The 19,377-nt window shown below is 30.0% G+C and overlaps 1 protein-coding gene across 2 annotated transcripts in view; it reads right to left on the bottom strand.

Moving 5' to 3' along the window:
• Positions 1–1,834: 1,834 nt before the first annotated feature.
• LOC127720048 (uncharacterized) overlaps positions 1,835–19,377 on the bottom strand; it is a 28,978-nt gene continuing 11,435 nt past the window's right edge. For both annotated transcript variants that reach the window (XM_052226457.1, XM_052226461.1), the window contains 5 exons: positions 18,137–18,289; positions 14,595–14,791; positions 11,302–11,414; positions 9,635–9,753; positions 1,835–6,021 (listed from right to left, as the gene is read on the bottom strand). In XM_052226457.1, the coding sequence (XP_052082417.1) occupies positions 5,836–6,021; positions 9,635–9,753; positions 11,302–11,414; positions 14,595–14,791; positions 18,137–18,289 (768 nt within the window). In that variant the 3' untranslated portion in view covers positions 1,835–5,835. The remainder of the gene's footprint in view (positions 6,022–9,634; positions 9,754–11,301; positions 11,415–14,594; positions 14,792–18,136; positions 18,290–19,377) is intronic.

Below are 19,377 nucleotides of genomic sequence, written 5' to 3'. Positions count from 1 at the left end.
AATAAACTCATCATAGATGCCAGGATTTAAATTTTGTATGCCAGCTCGACGCAAGTGATGCTAATTTCGCGAGCAAAAAGTACCAGTTTTCTTTACAGCATCATTAAAGATCAATCAATTATGGATATACCACATATTATTTCCATGAATTATTTTGTGCTGGTCATCTGTGATTTTTAGTTCCCATAAAGGCTTGTCAAGATGGTTTGTTTTTGTTTGGCGACTTTCAGTGATCATAGATATAAGAAGATGTGGTACGAGTGCCAATGAGACAACTCTCCATCCAAATCACGATTTGTAAAAGTAAACTATTATAGGTCAAAGTACGGTCTTCAACACGAATAGCAAGCTATAAAGGGCCCCAAAAATGACTAGTGTCAAACCATTAAAACAGGAAAACCAACAGTCTAATCTATATAAAAAACAAGAAACGAGAAACACTTATGAACCACATCAATAGATCTTCTATTGTGTCAAACGACAACCACTGAACATCAGGTTCCTGACTTAGGACAGGTGCAAACAAATTCAGCAGGTTTAAAACATTTTATTAGGCGCCAACCTTCACCCTAACCTGAAACAATAGTGCAACATCACAACATAGAAAGGCACACTTTAAAATGTCAATTGATCATGTTTATGCGATATATGCTGCCAGTTTTTGTTGGTTGAAGAAGCAGGAGTATCCTTAAAAAAAACCATGACCATCGACAGGATAACTGTCTCGCAACACTTGCATGAAGTTGTTTGCATGTAGGTTTCCATTCTCAATTTTATTTAAATCATTTACTTAGTAAACCAAATGTACTAGCTTTCATTTTGGATGATGGTTGTAGCTGTCTTATAATTTCTAAAGAGAACAATCTAAAAATCCAATGCACAAGTACCGGTATATTTCAAACAAAATTGTAGTGATAATCAAGAGATTGTGAATGTTATAGAATCTTTTACAAGCATAATGTGTATAACTCCCTTTTATAAGAATTTAATTTTTACATCAGTTATATGTAATTTAAATTTTTCTGCCGACTACCAATTTCCTTTGGGTGTGAGGATAGTTCACTTTCTCATCAGTGTTTGGTGAATAATTTTATAAACTGTGTTTTAGAAAAGAAAACCCATCTTGATCGAGTTTGGTGTTTTGTACCAGCTGACACACAATTTCTACCTTGTATAACTTGTGTTATCAATAGATACAGGATGTTTTTTTTTTGTCTTCATATCCACATTAGTCAAACTTGCTATAAAATTCATCTCTAATAAGCCTGTTGTGTCAGGTCTTTTCAAGTCTACTTCCTCCTATACACTTAGTATAGTTAATACTTATATCAATCCTTTCTAAATTCATCATGCTGCAGCATGTTCTTTTTGAGTCTGTATGAGTTCAAACATCTGTATGTGTGTATTGTATTTATACTTTAAAAGGTTTCTTTGCTCATGATAAGCTTAAAATCTAATGAAGAAAAAAACGTAAACAGATGATAGGGGCTGATTTAAACTTGCAGTGAGGTATAAGAGTTTTCCCCATGTTGAAGGCATTTCTGTGAATTTGTGATGAAGAACAGCAATGCAAGCACTGTTCCTTTGCATCTGATTTCTGTCAGGAGTTTTGTAGGGATTTGTGTCATTTCTATTTCAATCGATAAATTTTTTTGCACAAAATGATGTACTTCTAGTTTGCAAAAAGAGTCCATTTTGATATTTTTTCTGTGAAGCCAAGTGCTGTTTCTTTGTATTTTATTTTTGTATGGAGTTTTGTAGGGATTTGTTTGCAAAAGAATATATTTTGATATTTTTTTTGTGAAGCATTGCATAATATAACACAAGACAAATATATTTTTAATTTATTTTAATTTTTTTTTGTTATTTTTTTCTGTTTCACATGTTGAGATATTTCATATCAGAAAACAGATAAATAGTCATAAACAACAAGATATCAATGTCTGCCTACACTGTTGCTGATTAATATCATTGAGCACAGACATTGTACAAAAATACAATTTTATATAATTTTCAGAAACAATAAAATTCTGGAGCAATTTTTTAGATTTTACATACCAAATTTGATCTATAAACATTAAAAATATCATTTGTTACCAATCACTGTCAAATTGATTGCAACCAACCAAATTTGGTATGCAAAATACAATTTTACCCACAATTCCATCATTCCTAAATGCAAGATTATAAGACCACATTTTCATATCATTATTTTGTTAACATATTAATCTCTGTCCAATTTAAAGCTCATGAAGGATTAAGAAGATAAGTTGTTACAGTTGTGCATCATAATTTTATGATTTTTTTTCATTTTTCTCTCCCTACATATCTTACAACCAACCACCCTTATCCAACCCTATATTTTTTTCATGATTTTTTCCCCTTCTTTTCCATTTTTATCGCTCCATATTTACAGCACGATATAATTTAAGAATATTCAAAATAAAGTGTAAATATGTTTATTTACATAACATGAATATTCTAATATGGAGGTGCTATATTTTTTATACTTTAACATTTTACATTTGTGGGTGCCTGGTTTTTCCATTTTTTATTTTATTTATCCTCAATTTTTTTCTTACAAAATAGCATGTGTTTTCAATACTCATTTATTACCATGTCATAGAATTTTGTACAAACTAAAAAAAATATTAAAACAACATAAAATCATGACACATTGATGTTTAAAATGAGGTATTAGTAAAATGTTTTGATGATTGTCAAAATGCGCTTTCATCAAATTCTTTCTAAGGTTATCTCCCTTAGGCCATAGCTATACATACAAACAAGGCACCCACTTTACTAAACATTATTAGTGCTGAGTTATATTTAGTATACATTAAATCACTTATAACATGGCAATAACTTCAGCCTAGATTTATTTACAATACTTTAGGTCTTACAGAGTTAATGGGGAGGTTAATTATTTCTGTTTATTAATAGATGACGTTATTCTGAGATCAAACGGATCATGTCTTGGACATTTAATCTGATTACACACTGAAATTAATGCTTTTTTTATAATTCATGTATTTTTATACATTTTTTGTCCTAATAAATATATTTCAATATACTCATAAATAACTTTTGTATAATTCAGTGGTAGATTTTATATTGCAGAAAAAAAAACATTTCAGAATTACCTAAAATGGTGCCAGCCTTTTTAATAGCATAGAGTGAGTATCAAGACCTGATGAAAATAATATATCTTTGGCATGAATTTATATAATGCTAAGCACAGGTTGGGGTTTTTTAAGTGTTTGACATAACTTGGGGAGGGAAATTGATTGCAAAAAGCTTAAAAAATAATTGGCTGCACAATATTGCAACCACAAGATGTGAAATTTGTCAAATACTTCTACATTAAAACATGTTAAATAGTGCATAGCTTTTGACAGATTTCACTCTTATCACGCTGGTTGATATACACCTTTTCGGTGGAAAACAGAAGTGCTTTCTGCAAGTTTCTCAACTTTCTGTTTACCCTCCTTAGAACCTCACACCATTAAAAAGCAGATTATATACATTCACAATAATTTTGTGACGAGTGAAGTGCAATTTAGCACATTCGTTTTTACCATCGAGAACAATGTCTCGAAAAAAAAAAAAAAAAAGCCATGCGAAACCATCTCCAAATATTTTTTTTAAATAAATAGAATTAAGCATATAAAGCAGTTAAAAACTTAGTAAAATTAATGCATAAAGGTGGCACCATTTTAGCAATCTAACAATGTTTACCTACAAAATAATTCAATTTCACAATACTGTTTCTTCACTTTCCCATATACATTAACAGACAAATCGCTTCCCGGTCATTTTAAATGCAATAAAAATATTAATAAAAGTATGGCTAAAATTCAAAGAATCTACCAAAGTTTACAGAGAGTAGAAGTTAAGTGATGAAAGACGACATCAAAAGACCTTAGTATAATTAGATTGGCAAAATCGACATTGTTAATTGACTGTGATATGTTACATCTGTACCAGGTGAGATCAGATGTTAATTACCACTGACTCAGCAACTACTGTGTCTAACTAACAATGTACTTTATACATCATTTGTAATTAAACCGGCTGACTTTGCATCAAGGCCAAAATGCAAGAGATTTTCATTTTATAACAGTATACTTGGCAAACAGAATTTACGGAGTATTTTTATTTACCGCAATTTGTTACTATATGAATGAATTAAACAATTTGATTTGTGTTCTCAATCAAACAGTCTTCTGTTCTTCTTTCTTTCCATTTGAATCGGAATACTATATTCATGTATCTTGAAAATATGAAATACCTTTAGGGGGAATCCCAAAAAGGGAGTTTGCTTGTTTGTTGTCGACTGAATAATAAATCCACCACTGAATTTAGATATTTGCAACAAATGAAAGGCACTATTTTAAACCCTGGATTTTAAATTCTGCAAAATTAATAATCTTATAACACAATAATATCATTGTAATATAAAACTAAGATTCTATTAATCCTTAACTATCTTCAAACCAAATATATTATGCTTATCTATTGTGAACACACTTCTTAATTCATGTCAACTGTTAATTTCTTTAAACTGGAGCAGCAAGCAAATCGTTCTAGCCGAAAATGAAGAAAATAAATTTCAACATTTAAATCTTGTCAATACTTCAATTTTCACTCAATTACAAGATTACTTTTAATACCAATCTATCACAGTTATCATCAATTACAAGTTGAAACAGGCCAAAACTATGTCAGTTAGATGGACAAAAATATCATTAACCGAAATTAACCTTGAAACATATTATCAGTAAATAAATCATCTAAAAACAATTTGATACATATTCGAAATGTTTGTTACTGCTCCAAAATGATATCAAGGCTTTCTCAATTTGACTAGCCTGATTATAAGTTATCAATTTGTATTTGAAAATGTGCTGTGTGTTCATGTTTCTAAATGCATAGGTGACCAATCATAACTAAAATTCAATACATGATTTTGAATTTGATATGGTATTTTCGGATGACAGACTTTTAAGCCTAAATGTCAAGCTAAGCTGACTTGATGTGGTTACAAATTTATGAAAATCATTTATCATCTCAAGACTGTGTTTTGATACAAACACACAACACTTCTATAAACCACCGTATTAGGATGTAATTATTTGAGACATTATCTTCCATTTATGACTAAAAATGAATGACTATAAAAAATAATTATATACATCTTTAAAATTAATGTAATATCTTAATCTCCGATACAAAACAAAAAACGGCCACAAAATCAAGAAAAAAGATGCAAACCAATATTATTTCAAATCCTACTTGGTTATAGTTATATTATATATGGACTAGCTTACAATAAATGTACAAAGAATTGTACAACTCAAGACTAAAAATAGAAAGTCGCTAATCTTTCCAACAAGTAGTCTATGCCCAGGAATGAATCTCTACTTCCTCACAATATCATATCAACAATCCATCAACTAAAACAGTTCTGAGGAATCATGCTCCTCTAGTCAAACTTAACAAATATTTAGCACTGATAAATAATATATCACAATTTGTATCAATAATTCTGGTTCCAATATCGAAAAAAGGATTCCTCATTGCTGAAATCGTCATGCTTTATTTTCAACGTCATCCTTGTATGTCAAGGTCATGTCTATGGTGACAAATGCGAAATTGTTTCAACATGTTCAATCAATGAGGACCTGCGATTGGAAGCTAGCACCTGGTGCAGTAGTAGCTTCAATGATCACATGACTTCAGAAATGATTCCCGATCGGATGATAAAAACAATTCCCTAGCCATGTGACATTAAGCACTATTTTGTGAATGAGTAAACAATTAACAATGACTTTATCAGGACACGAGACCTAAAGATTTCCTTTTCTCTGCAAGTTTTTCTTTGCGCAACTCCTTTAGTCTTGATTGAATGATTTTTCTCATCACTTTGTATTTGTATTCCAGCTGGGAACAATATTCTTTTTCCTCTCTGTCGAGTACAATAAGAAAGTTTTGTAATTCTGGAAGGCTAAATGCATCCCACTGAAATTAGAAAGTTGAATACAGTTACCAAGTTAAATACAATAAGAAAGTTGAATATAATTGTTAACTTTTTTTCATTTTCTGAAACATAACAAGATTTATAAGAGAAGGATCAAAAGTATAAATCAACTATGGTACAGTCAAACCTGCTATAAAGTCAACTCTACTCAGCTTAAACCTTTTCAGGTCACCCTTTTCTTTTTCTGTTGTAATAAACCTATTCATTTTGACCCCCAATTCAAATAACACCTCTTTTATAAGGTCAGTTTCTTTTGGACTCCAGGGTGACCTTTAGATACATGTGTGACCTTATATCATTGGCAATTTTATTTGTTACTCTAGTCAAAGGAAAATCACCATATAATATTACATGTATGTACTGCAAACAATGTTTAAGTCCTCATAAATTTGTCTGAAACATGTCACCATAAACAAATATGTCATTAGGTGTGTGTCAAGCAAGCTTGGAAATAATTTGAATGCTGCAGTGCTTATTTGTCCCATATGACATTTGTAAACTAGTTCAATGATGTCATAACATTTGTAAACTAGTTCAATGATGTCATAACATTCGTAAACTAGTACAATGATGTCATAACATTTGTAAACTAATTCAATGATGTCATAACATTTGTAAACTAATTCAATGATGTCATAACATTTGTAAACTAGTTCAATGATGTCATAACATTTGTAAACTAGTTCAATGATGTCATAACATTTGTAAACTAGTTCAATGATGTCATAACATTTGTAAACTAATAGTATCAATATTTTATTTTTCCAATTTGTATACCATTATTCCTATGCTTATCTGAATTCTGAATAAAAATAAATAAAACAATCTAGCAGACAAGGTGGAAATTTATCAGTAAATATTTTAGGCACATCCTTTCATACTCTTAATTCATACTCCATCTTTTGTGTGTAAATAAAAAAATCATACAAATTTCAACAGATGGTAGACTGACATATGCTAAGAATATGTATACTTTCTTTTTGATGTGGTCTCCACTCTGAAAGATGCCAACTGGTGACTGATGAAGAATTCGACTAATTACCACAAAAGATACAGATATTGTTGCCAGTATTTATATCATAATAACTCACTACATGATTAGCACAAAACAATAGTTATTACATGAATCTAGTGCCAAACATCAGTAATGTAGTTACCTTGACCTTACAGTTAGGTGTGTTCTAATTAGTGTCTATTTTGGATGGGTAAAAAAGATGAATGTGATTTTTTTACACACTAAAACTCACATTTGAAAGGCTGAGATTTCTATATATAAATTTTTCAGATAGTTCGTAGACAAGGCCCAATTTTAACATATTAAAAATGTTCTCGATTTGACTTCATCACTAACTGCAGCTTAATGAGCTTTTCTACGTGTATGTATACTACACCAGAGTTGGCAACTAATGTCTCATATTGACATGTGGGATAAAAGCTGTTAGAATTTTGTCAGAAATTATGTACTGAATGAGAGCTAGGAGGATACGAACATGTGCAAGATAACATTAAAAATTTAATAAATAAATTTATTATTAGCTTGGTGATTCTGACATCATTTAGTTTATGATAAAAAAAAATCTTTAAAATTATGTTTTTACTAACAAAATATAGGGTGAATTCCTTTTTTCGATTTTCCAGATGCCAAAAAATTCCAGTAAATATAATTTTTATTTTAAAATCATATTTCTTTAAGTTCGGCTTTCAAAATCTAAGTTGATACCTGATACAATTTATCAGCTTCAATCTTGCTCATCAAAGTAAAAAGCCCTAGCACAATAATGGTTGGATAAAAATGAATTTTATGATCAAAGATTGACAGGAATAAACAAACAATGTTAACCTATATATCAGAAACACCTTGTAAATCACAAATTATTTGGCAATTATAAACAGATTTTCTTCTTATGATAATCATAACGATTGGACCGGGCCCAAATCTGATGTTCCATAGAAACCTAGCAGTGCAATCTTGACAGAAAATCATAAAATTATACACAGAACAGAAAACCTTAGACGAATTATAGAACTTGTCAGAGAATTATAGAACTGTCAGAACAAACTTCTATCATATTACCAGTTAGCAGTAAAAAGTGCAATCATTTAAATTTATGTTTAAAAGCAGCAAACTGTTCTTTTTTTTTTATCCCTGGCATTATTTTTTTCTCACCCAACATTAAGAAAACAATTAAAATTTATTATTTTGGTGCACTTATAAATCTGTGCTTGTGATTGATTATTGATATTTAAGACATTATTGTTACTGTAAATTAAGAAGTTATTGCAAAGTTTTTATTACTGTGAAAATTGCAAGGAGATTGGTGTTGCAAAAATATAAATTCACATTTTAAATTTTGATAGCATTATTTGTATGCCGTATTTCCTGAAATCGCAATAATTAAATCGCATTTGTGTATATTGTCCAACAACTGCAGTAATAAATGCTAGTTCAGCAAATGTGAGGACAGAGTCTTTGTAAACTAGGAGAGAAGTAATGTGTGAAGATGAAGCAGAGAAAAAAATGTTGATAATGAACTTCCCTTATTTCAGTCAAGGCATTACTTAAACAAGTAACTTTCAAAATTACAAAAAATAAAAATATATATGAATTTGCATTTTAAAATTTGATGGCATTATTTTTATGCAGCATTTCCTGAAATTGCAATAATTAAATTCACATTTGTGTTGATTGTCCAACAATAGCAGTAAAAAATGCAGGCACATTTATTGGTATTTACAGTATTGTTATTATTACTATTTTATTGGTTTCTTTTGTTTCACTTGCATTTTTTTAGCATCTGCCAAGTCTATTTTTGCTCATTTAATACATCAATTACCAAAGAGTGAATAGAAGCTAGCTTAACAAACTACAGTCTTCACCTACTAAAATTGAAGCTGTCTCTAGACATAGATTTAGACACCAATCTAAACAAATTATCTGATAAATTTTCATTATTAACTTGTTCTAGAAAATTATGATAAAAAAAACTTGATCAAGTTCCAAGAATTTTTTTATCAGATCTATATTTCAATATAAACATTTTTAATGTCTGATATCACAAATTTTTCTTGATTTTAATCTATCTTACTAAAGCAACAACCTGAATCAAGGTTTCCAAGAACAGAATTCTTGTAAGTCTGAAAATCAGTACGAAATGACAAGACATAACACTCTGAATACCTGATAAACTATTTTAATGAGTCAAATTTTCAAATGATCAATTATTTGATTATCAACAATGCTTCAAATGATAAATTATGAAATTAGACAATTCAGAAATAATTGTGAACTTCTTTGTTATTATAAAATGTTTGTGTGTCCTATTGACTTTCTAGACTTGCTTTATTCATCCTTTTGAGGAAAAAAAATATGTTTTTCTTGTATACATCAGTCCGAAATACCTTCTTGTCACTATTACTATATATCTCTTTACTCTGGCTGTGATTTAAAAAACGTGATGCCTTAAAAAATGTTTTTCTTGTGTAAATCTACCCCCAATTCTCTGCACTGGTATATAGCATGATTTATACCTCATGTCTTGAGATCAAAGGTATAAATGGATTTTATTGATGCAATTTATTTAGAAATAAACCTACCATTATATCTCCAGTTTCATTTTCCTGAAGGACCAATCTGATATAAGACAACTTGTCTGGGTCCCATTCTAGTGAGGTCAGTAGAGGACATTCTACATCTGGAACCCTCCGCAGCTTTACTATAAATATAAAATAAAACATAAGGTGTCACTATTAAAATAAGTAATTTATTTATAACCTCAAATGTACCTTCGAAAATATTTTTAGTGGTTTACAGTGAATAACAATGGATGATGAGGTAGAACAAGATAAAGGGATATTATTCCTTAAAATTACTGGAACATTTGTGTCAAAACCATTTTCATTGATATATTCTATGCTTCTAAGTTACACTGATTATTCTAATTCTTTTTCACTTGAATGCTTACAAGGCATTTTGATCTTGCTGAGAGGTGAGCTCCAATAGCAACCAGGGAAACCTTCAAGTGAATTTCAAGATGATGATCAGCAATAAAAAAAAAATCTTAAAATAAGTGTTATCTTATTTCAATATTGGCCCCTCATGGACCTACTCCTTTGCTGCTATTAAATTCTGAGTAGTTTCAAAGGTCTAAGTGATAATATAAACCAATCATACAAAACATGTTCCCCTACAGCTAAATATACAGTCAAGCAGCTTTGTACATTATCTGTAGTTTGTAATTAATGCACTCAGCTGGAAGCAACATGCACTTTTTCAACAAAACATTAATTATATGTATTCCCATGACAGCTATTACCTATCAGATATGCTTTTCACAGGTTTGTATATTACATGGTATATAACTTCAAGCTGATTGTTGTGTGGTATATTATGCTCATCATGTCTTGAAGACAAAATTTTCAGCATACTAATCGGAAATGTATGAGATATCTGTATAATTCTTTTAACTAACCATGAAATAAAAGGATGTATGCAAACTATTCAAATGATTCATACAAGAATTCCTATGATACCATAAGATATTGTTAAATTAAATTCATTAAAACGATAATTTTATACATCAGGTCAAAATAATGCTCAGAAAGGAATCACCAAAATATTTATCAAAGAAAACACTGATTAACACTGGCATACAGTTACACTGAAACTGATCATGTCAGCAACCAGATATTATTTTTGAAATATAATTTTAATTCTTTAAAACAAATTCTCAAATATCAAACTAAGGAGTAACTTTCTGCAAGGAGTACTAAGGACAACATTCTTATATCAAATTTCAAATCATAACCTTTATTTGGTTTGAGTAATTGCTTTTAACACAGCAGCCTTGGTATTGCTATTACAATATGTTAAAAAGAAGATGTTTGGTAATGAAACAACAACCCATAGTCACAAAGAGACATATGCAGGTCAACACATAATCTTCAGTAAGAGACAAGTGCCTATACAATATGCGATGCTCTAAATCTCCTTAGTCTAGAAAATATTGTTAATTTAACAGAAACTAAACCATCAATATTTAATTCCCTAAATGACAAAACCGATAAGATAAAACATAAGAAACTCACTAACAAGAATTCCTGACACTGAAAATAAATATGGCATAGCACATAACCTAGATATGAATTTTTGTTGAAATTCTAGCACCAAATGATGTTTCTATAATTTTTTTCTCACACAACTAACTAAATTTGTATCCCAAATTTAACATGGGACAAGTAGTAACATGTTATGTTTTACTTACCTATCTTACCCCTGCTGCTGAGTTCCTGCTCATACAGAGCAAACTTTCTTGGATTATCCAAGATGTGGAATTTCTTCAGTAGTAAAGCAATTACTTCTTTTGAGGATGATACACTGAAAAAAAAGATAGGACTGAATAAATACATTTAACCTTTAACCAGGACAAACCATATATGATCTGAATCTATTTTATTCAATTTTGAATGTTTGTTATTTAACAAGCATTCTGAGAGTATTGCATGGCAATACATAGTCCCCTACCGGTTAAAAATTCATTGTACTGGAACAAAATGCTAACTTGATCTATAACTTGTCATGGTGTAAACTATATAACAAATATCAAGTCAATATCTTCAAGCATGACGAATAAAAGTGTGGAAAACTGATTTAGTGAATTTTCTAAGTCCAAGGACCATAACTCTGCACAAAATCATCAGACCGGAACAAAATTTGAACTTGATCTGTAATTTGTCATGATAAAACAATACACCAAATATCAAATCTATATCTTCAAGCACGAAGAAAAAAAGTGTGGAAAACTGACTTGCCGGACGGACGGAGTACAAACCTAAAGTCCCCTTTGACTTCGTCGGTAGTGGACTAATAAACATTAGAAACAGCAATTGACAAACACGGATATTCATTCTTAAATGAAAGCTGAAGACAGATTTTATAATTTATTCAATGATGAGGTGGAAGATGAAATTCACATTCTCCTCAAATGCTAATCTTTAAGCAGTACAAGTGTTCACCAATTTTCTTGCAAGCAAAAATTTCTGAATTTTGCTATGTATTTGAATAAATGTTAGGTAATGAAATCAATATTGTCAGGTTTAAAGCTTGCTTCAAGTGACTTTGCCTTAATATTAACTTGAGTTCCAAATTAGCAAATTTCAGCTACTGTTAAAGGGGCACTAGCTGTCAAATTCATGTTCACCGATTTGACTCAAATTCTCATATTTGATTTATAATAATGTAAAACATTTATCCAAACTATTTAAAGTCTAAAATAAACAGTTAACAGGACATGGGCATAATAACACGTAGCTTCGTTTCGTGTGTATTTTAGTCTAAACGCCATCTAATTAACTATCGAGTTGACCTCCAAAGTCATCCGATGACCATATATTTAAAGCGATGTTAACATAAAAAAAGATATAAATAGATTAAGCGAACTCGTGCTATTGGATTTTTCTAGGTCTGTTTAATTTCATATTATAGATTAAAAATATATGTTTATCATCGTTTTTACCTGTATAAGATTGATTTTTTGTGGATCAGATCAGTCAATCAAATGATTTACCTTTGTTTCACTTTCAATGTTGACATTCTTTTCCTTTAAATAACTTTACACTCAATTCACGTATTATCCATCTCTAGCTAAGAGGTTAAATTGAAGTTCACATGAATACGGATTCAATGAGGTCGAATTATTCACTTGCAAGTGAATAATTCATCATCAATGTTTCTTAGCTTATTTTGACAAAATTGAACCATACTGGCAGCTAAAAGCGAATAATTATTTCACTATTTCACTTTCATTAATGATTGAACAAAAAAAAATCACATATTAAGATTTTTCATATATCTCGTAGCTAACTATAGTGCCCCTTTAAAGACAAAACAGATTTGAAAATTTGTCCAAAAAATAATCTTTTATAACTTGTCTACAAATTTATGGTTTCAGATGTAATACACATATTTATCTTATTCATTTATTATGAAACTAAAATTATTATACAATGAGTGAAGAATTTATAGTTTGGGAATTTCAGGGGCCAAATAATGGCTCTTTTTATACCTTATACTTTTAAGATACTCCTATATTACTAGGAATACATGTATACATTGCTTGAAACTAACATGATATCGTTTCAAATGATATTAATTTTCTTGGAAAGATAATACTGAAAATATAAATTTTGAATCACCATTTGATTTCATCTTATCTGCAATTTAAATATAATATTAAACTAAACCTCAAGGTGCATTTATCTAGATAACATTAACCTAAATTTCATATGCACTAAATTTGGTTTTCCAAATATAGAACTCAACATACTTCAAGTTGTCACAATGTAAATTACAGGTACAAGCCTTTCCAGTCACAAGGATATACCTGATATAACCTGTTTTTCAAGTGCCACTGTAGGATTTTTTGTTTACATAAATTACCAGTTCTGACGTCTTTATTGTGTTTTTGTTGTTTATACGTGTTTTATTTGTGTTCTTGCTTGAACCATATGGGTGTAATTTGCAAATAAAATTATCATGAAAATAAATTCAGCATTCTTCTTTGATAGCAAAATTTTTAATCACTATTATTTTTAATTCAATACCTCATTTTGACTTTCATGTTTACAATAGCTTTCAAAATCTTCTAAAATGCAAGTTTGTGAATTACATAGATGTCATAAACTGTAATTAAATACCGATCGTGCGATTTGTCTCGTAAATTGTCTATTCTATTTCAATTTCAAATATTTACAGAATATAAGATAATGGGTTGATTACACAACTTCTTTAAGAAAGTCCTATCTTTGATCATTCCACGTTCATTTTTTTTTTTTTATAATAAATCTAAATCAAAGTGAAGTTATTCGTTATCGAGATTGTGAATTATATTTAGTCAATGAAATGTCTTTTTCATGATGAATTACAAAACCGAAATGAACACAAAAAGAAAATGATCTAAGCATGACAAATTAAAAGGGTTATCAAATCTCAGTGCCAGAAGTTGAACTTATCATTCCTTTTGATGTTTTTAATGCATTTAAATGTTAAAAAATCATGTATCCTAATTTCAGTATGACATAATTCTTTTACAGAAATGTAAATATAATACCAATTTATCAATTCTAAAGATCTCAAATTATGACATTTTTACAGTTTACCATCTATCAAAACAAACGAATATGGTTTATCAACTTAACCTTTCCCTTAAAGTTATATAATACAAGAATTTACCATAAAGTACCAATTAATTGTATAAATTGACATTTACATGTAGGAAAATTGCATGAAATCGTTTGTACTACTTATGAGTTTAACTTTAAGGGTAAAGAGATAGATAATGGACTATTTTTCATTGAACTTAAAACAATTGCTTACTTAAGCATAATTCTTTTAATTCTATTACTGATAAATTATTTACCAAAAGTGGTTTTTATAAAAAAAAAATTTTACTTCCCTGTTTGCTGTGTGCTCATTTCAACATTGCTTTAAAGCTATTATGCAAATAATATATTACATGTATAAGTATTTAATAGTTTTAGAATAATATTTTTTATTTACCTTGGAACGTGTATGGATTTCATTGTATCTCTGGGCATATAAAAGGACATCGTCATAGTGTTCTGCTCAATGATGTGTTCTTTGGTGAGAGCTTCGTAAATGGATGGAGGTCGAACACCAAGAGACATGCATATTGGACGAGACAAGTTTAACGTCACCCTTAAAAATCCTTGGAATGCTTGACCCTTGTCTTCTTTCTGAAATCAAAATAAATTAACCTTGTATTGACTTTCATGATATTTATTACAATTTTTATATTCTACTGCAATTTCTAAAATGAGAAAATGGAAAATTCTTCAAAGTATGTTTTGAATCAACCAGTTTACCATTCTAAATTAGTCAAACTTTCAACACCATATCATTCATCCATCTTCTTTCTTCATACTTATGAAAATTCATCAGAAGACAGCCATGCACATTTTTAATGGCAAAATTCAATCTAGATTAAAACATCTGATGAATTAAGATTTTCCATCATGCTAAATGTAAATAGACAATATATATGATGGTCATCTCTCCTACCATTGTAACAACAATAGTAGAGGACAAACGATAAAATGATTTATCTTAGTCATTTGAGTGTTTGTCTGAAGTAAGTTACCTGTATTGAAAATTTGTTAGGAATTTTTAGTAAAATGTACAATTTTTAAGTTTCATACGCATGAACTATAAAACCTTTATTGTAATATACCACCTTAGTGGTCTCCTGGTAGCATGCTCTCTTCGAGTGCAGGAGATCATGGGTTCGAACCCTAGTTTGTCCAAACAAAGTCTTGAACTTTTTTATTTGTTGCCTCTCTGCTAAGCACCAGAGAGAACACTGGTAAGCTCAGTATCAAATTAATGTGTGCAGGTAGCTATAGGGCGATATGTCTATCTGTGGACCGTTACCTTGTGAACCAGCACATTAAAAGTCAGACTCAGCATGTTGCTCTAGTACAAAGTAGGGTTTATATTCATATCAATTTATCATATTATCATTATCGTCTAGATCTTGAATATGAATTTAATTTGCCAATGAACATTAAACAGCCATCCAACTGTAATAGTGAAATGTTTTAATTTATATTTCTTGTCTGTTGGTAGAATTCTGCTTAAAGCCTTTACTAAATTGCTAAACATTTTTCTCTGGCTTCTATTTTCAAATTGTTTTTGATTTTTATTATTTTCTCATTTCTCAAATTATCCAAGCCCTCCTTTTTGGGCCTCCATGGTATTTCACCTGATGTTTTATGTACAAGCCTCAACGGGTATATCACATTTTCTATCTTAAAAACATTCATACAACATCTGCATTTATAAATTCTACTAAAAAAACTAATAATATAATCAGAAAAGTTACAAAATTTCAATGAGAACATATGCTGGTAATGTGACCCATGCTATGTGCTATGAAATAATAAACCTGCAAAGTTGTATGGTATGTTGTTTCAAATGTCTCCCAAGAAAGACAACTCCTTAAAAGAGACTACCTTCTAATTATCAATTTCTAAATTAAAACATTGGAAATCCACATTACTACAGTGAAAATGGTGACTAATCATAAAAAGAATCTTTTCCTTATGTGAGAAATTCTATAAAATAGTTATTGCCTAATAAGGTCAGTTCATTTTCAAAATATTTTTCTCAGTTTCATCTTCACACATGTTACATCTCTCCTAGTTCACAAAGACTCTGTCCTCACATTTGCTGAACTAGCTATAAAGTGTATATATACAGGGAAACTAGCTGAAGCAGGAACATAATTATTATATTGTTAACAACTAATATTGGAACACTATTAAACATACTTCCTTTTTCACAATAGAATTGGTAACTCTTCACAGGAAATAAAATTCTTTCATTTTTTGATCAATTGGTTTTTTTCTTTATTTCTCATATAAAAATAGTTATCAGAACTGATGCAAACAAAGAGCTATTTGATGGGAATCAGTTAAATAAAAGCTATGTTCTTTGTTCTGACATTCATCTGTATAAATTGATAGAGTTCAATAATCTTACAGTCAAAATCTAGCATGACCTGAAATATTGTTTGCATATATAACAAAACAAATAACCCCAAAACATAAAACCATAAAATAAATATTATCATACAATACAAAATCAGTTTAGATACAATATAAATCCTCATTATTCAAATGTAGAGTCGACAAATGACTGTAAATAATGGATAGAACAGAAAGCTCCAAAATTTAAAGTGATGACAAAAGCAATTGCAATTTATCGTTTTTAGATGATTCTGTGAATCCTGAATGTGGTTCTCATTGGGGGAGTAAGAGTGATGTTGGATTGGCAGATTTTTATTAAGCGTGACACGTGAAATTATTTTGCATGAAAACGGGAAATGGTGTTGGGTGGGTCACGTGAAATTACAAGCGCTATTATTACAATGATAAGCGGGATACAGGATTCTGACAAAACAATGAGCGGGATGCTGGGTTCGGGATCAGAACCCCCAATGAGACTCCCCTGAATGGATACACAGTAATATTGAAAATATCTTAATGTACAGGAAGCAAAACAGTTTTCTTCAACTGTCTGTACTTTTTTTTTCAAATTGTTGACATTTATCAAAATCAATATTGATTTACAAATGTGGGTGTCAAAATGATATACTAGAGAATATTAGTGACCCTTTGTCCATAGGTGGATCAAGTATTTTAAGTAAATGGGGATATTCACAAAGTTTAAGGAATGTAACATTAAAACTATTTAATGTTTATATTTCTTTTTAAAGAACATTTCAAAGGAAGCAATATTGACTTAATTTAGTGGCAATCTATTCTCTCTTTTTCCATTACCTACAAAATTCAGGGTATTTAGCTTCAGCATCCGCCAATGCTAATTTAGTACACTTAATATTTCCTAAGTCCTTTCAACTATCTTTGAAATCCTTTAGATTTGTTTTATAAGAGAAAAGTTGTAACAAATTTTCCAACCACTTAACATTTCACGAATATAACGCTAAATTACATAATAGGTACAGAATTCGACTGTCAATTTATATCTCTGAAATTTCATTCAGATGTAAATTTTTCTCTAATTATAAAAACATTATGTAACATTTGTAAATGTAATTTGATGTTCAAATGATAACCATGGTATGGCTGATGTGTTTTATATATGCTTGTTGATATGCACGATAATGATCAGAAAAAAAAACACTTCCATCAAATCCGGTTTACGAAATTATCTATCAATATTTATTATCTTTTTGGCAATGGGTATTATTGACTTTTAAGGTATCTTCTTATGACATTGAAATGAACTAGCTATGTATCCTATTCCAAACAATTTACTACCATGGCTGTGTTTGGATATACGCCAGAGGTGGCCTATGGTTATCCATAGGTACCTTTGGTTTGATATTCTATATATCAAAATACCAAACCATGGGTACCCAAAGATACCTATGGGTAACCATAGGCTGCCTTAGGCGTATATCCAAACACAGCCCATGTTTTAAAAAAATTTTAAGAAGCCAATGAATTAAACAATGAACTTAGTCACTACTTGTGTTTTCCTTTCTATAGTAAGCTTACCAGAGAGAACTCTGCCCCTGGAACCAGCAGGTTATATTCCTCTATTTTCAGTTTGAGTTCCTCTCTATTAAGTGTAGCCTGACTTGGCTTTCTGGGTAATTTTTCTTCAGGTATCGTCCCTGATCTGTACCCACTATCAGTCTCGTCCTTCTCCTACAAAATATACAAAAGTCATGATTTTAATGTACTGTAAATTGGGCTATTCACAGAGTTAAACTTTATATCAGTGGTTTTGCTTTCCCTTATTGTGAATTTCTTTAAAGATCAAACTCGTGCAAAAGGATTGTCTCACCAATTTATCTTAAATGCTAAATTATCTTATTTTCAGAAATTTTCCACTTTACAATTTTTAACTACAGGTATCACAGTTTTGCCAAAATCTTTTGGTTCTTTAGTACCGACTAGATTTGTTGGGACTGTTAAATAATCTTCTCCCTCAAGACTGGTAGGTTCTTTTCAATCCAATGTAAGACTTATTATGTATCGACCTTCAGTTTGTATTTAACGAAAAATGAAAACTTCATGAATGACAGCTGAAAGAAGTTTTATAAGGATATCAGGACAAATTATTATGGCAATTTGTGTTGACTTGCACTAGTTGACTTACTTAATCAGACACATGTAAAGACATAAAAAAATAAGAAGATGTGGTACGATTGCCAATGAGACAACTCTCCACAAGAGACCAAGTGACATGTTCTCCCAAGAAATTTCCTATCGCATCCTAGGCATAGAAAATTTTTTCAAATAGCATCTTACAGCTGCATTTAATTGTTTCAAGGTAAATCAAGAGAAATTAATTTAAGATGCAATCAGTGAATTTTTTTACAAACTCTGTTTGGTAAATACTAACAGGATTCTCAAAAGTACCCCTAAAAGTTCTCATTGCTGACTATCATACTATCTTAAAAAAGTAATTTTTTTAAACATTTAACATGTTTCCCCTTTTTCAATTAATTTATTCTTGGTATTTTCTTGTTAACATTTTTGTTGTTGTTAAAATCAACAGTTAAGTGATTTCTTATATATGTATACAAGTGTATTGATATATTCAAGATGTGCTTGAGTACCTTAATTCAAGCTGCTACATCCAAATAGAATAATTTGCATATATTTCCAATATAAAATGCATGACCATAAATCTATATATATATATATATATATATAAGAAAGTTCCCAATATATGTGCATATTGACATAGTGATAGCATATATAATATTATGATGAAATCTACATCTTTT

The sequence above is a fragment of the Mytilus californianus genome, unplaced genomic scaffold (genome assembly GCF_021869535.1).
Source record: "Mytilus californianus isolate M0D057914Y unplaced genomic scaffold, xbMytCali1.0.p SCAF_1, whole genome shotgun sequence".
NCBI classification, from domain to species: Eukaryota; Metazoa; Mollusca; class Bivalvia; order Mytilida; family Mytilidae; genus Mytilus; species Mytilus californianus.
Note: the sequence above shows the minus strand (reverse complement) of the source record. Positions and strands in the feature narration are given on the sequence as shown.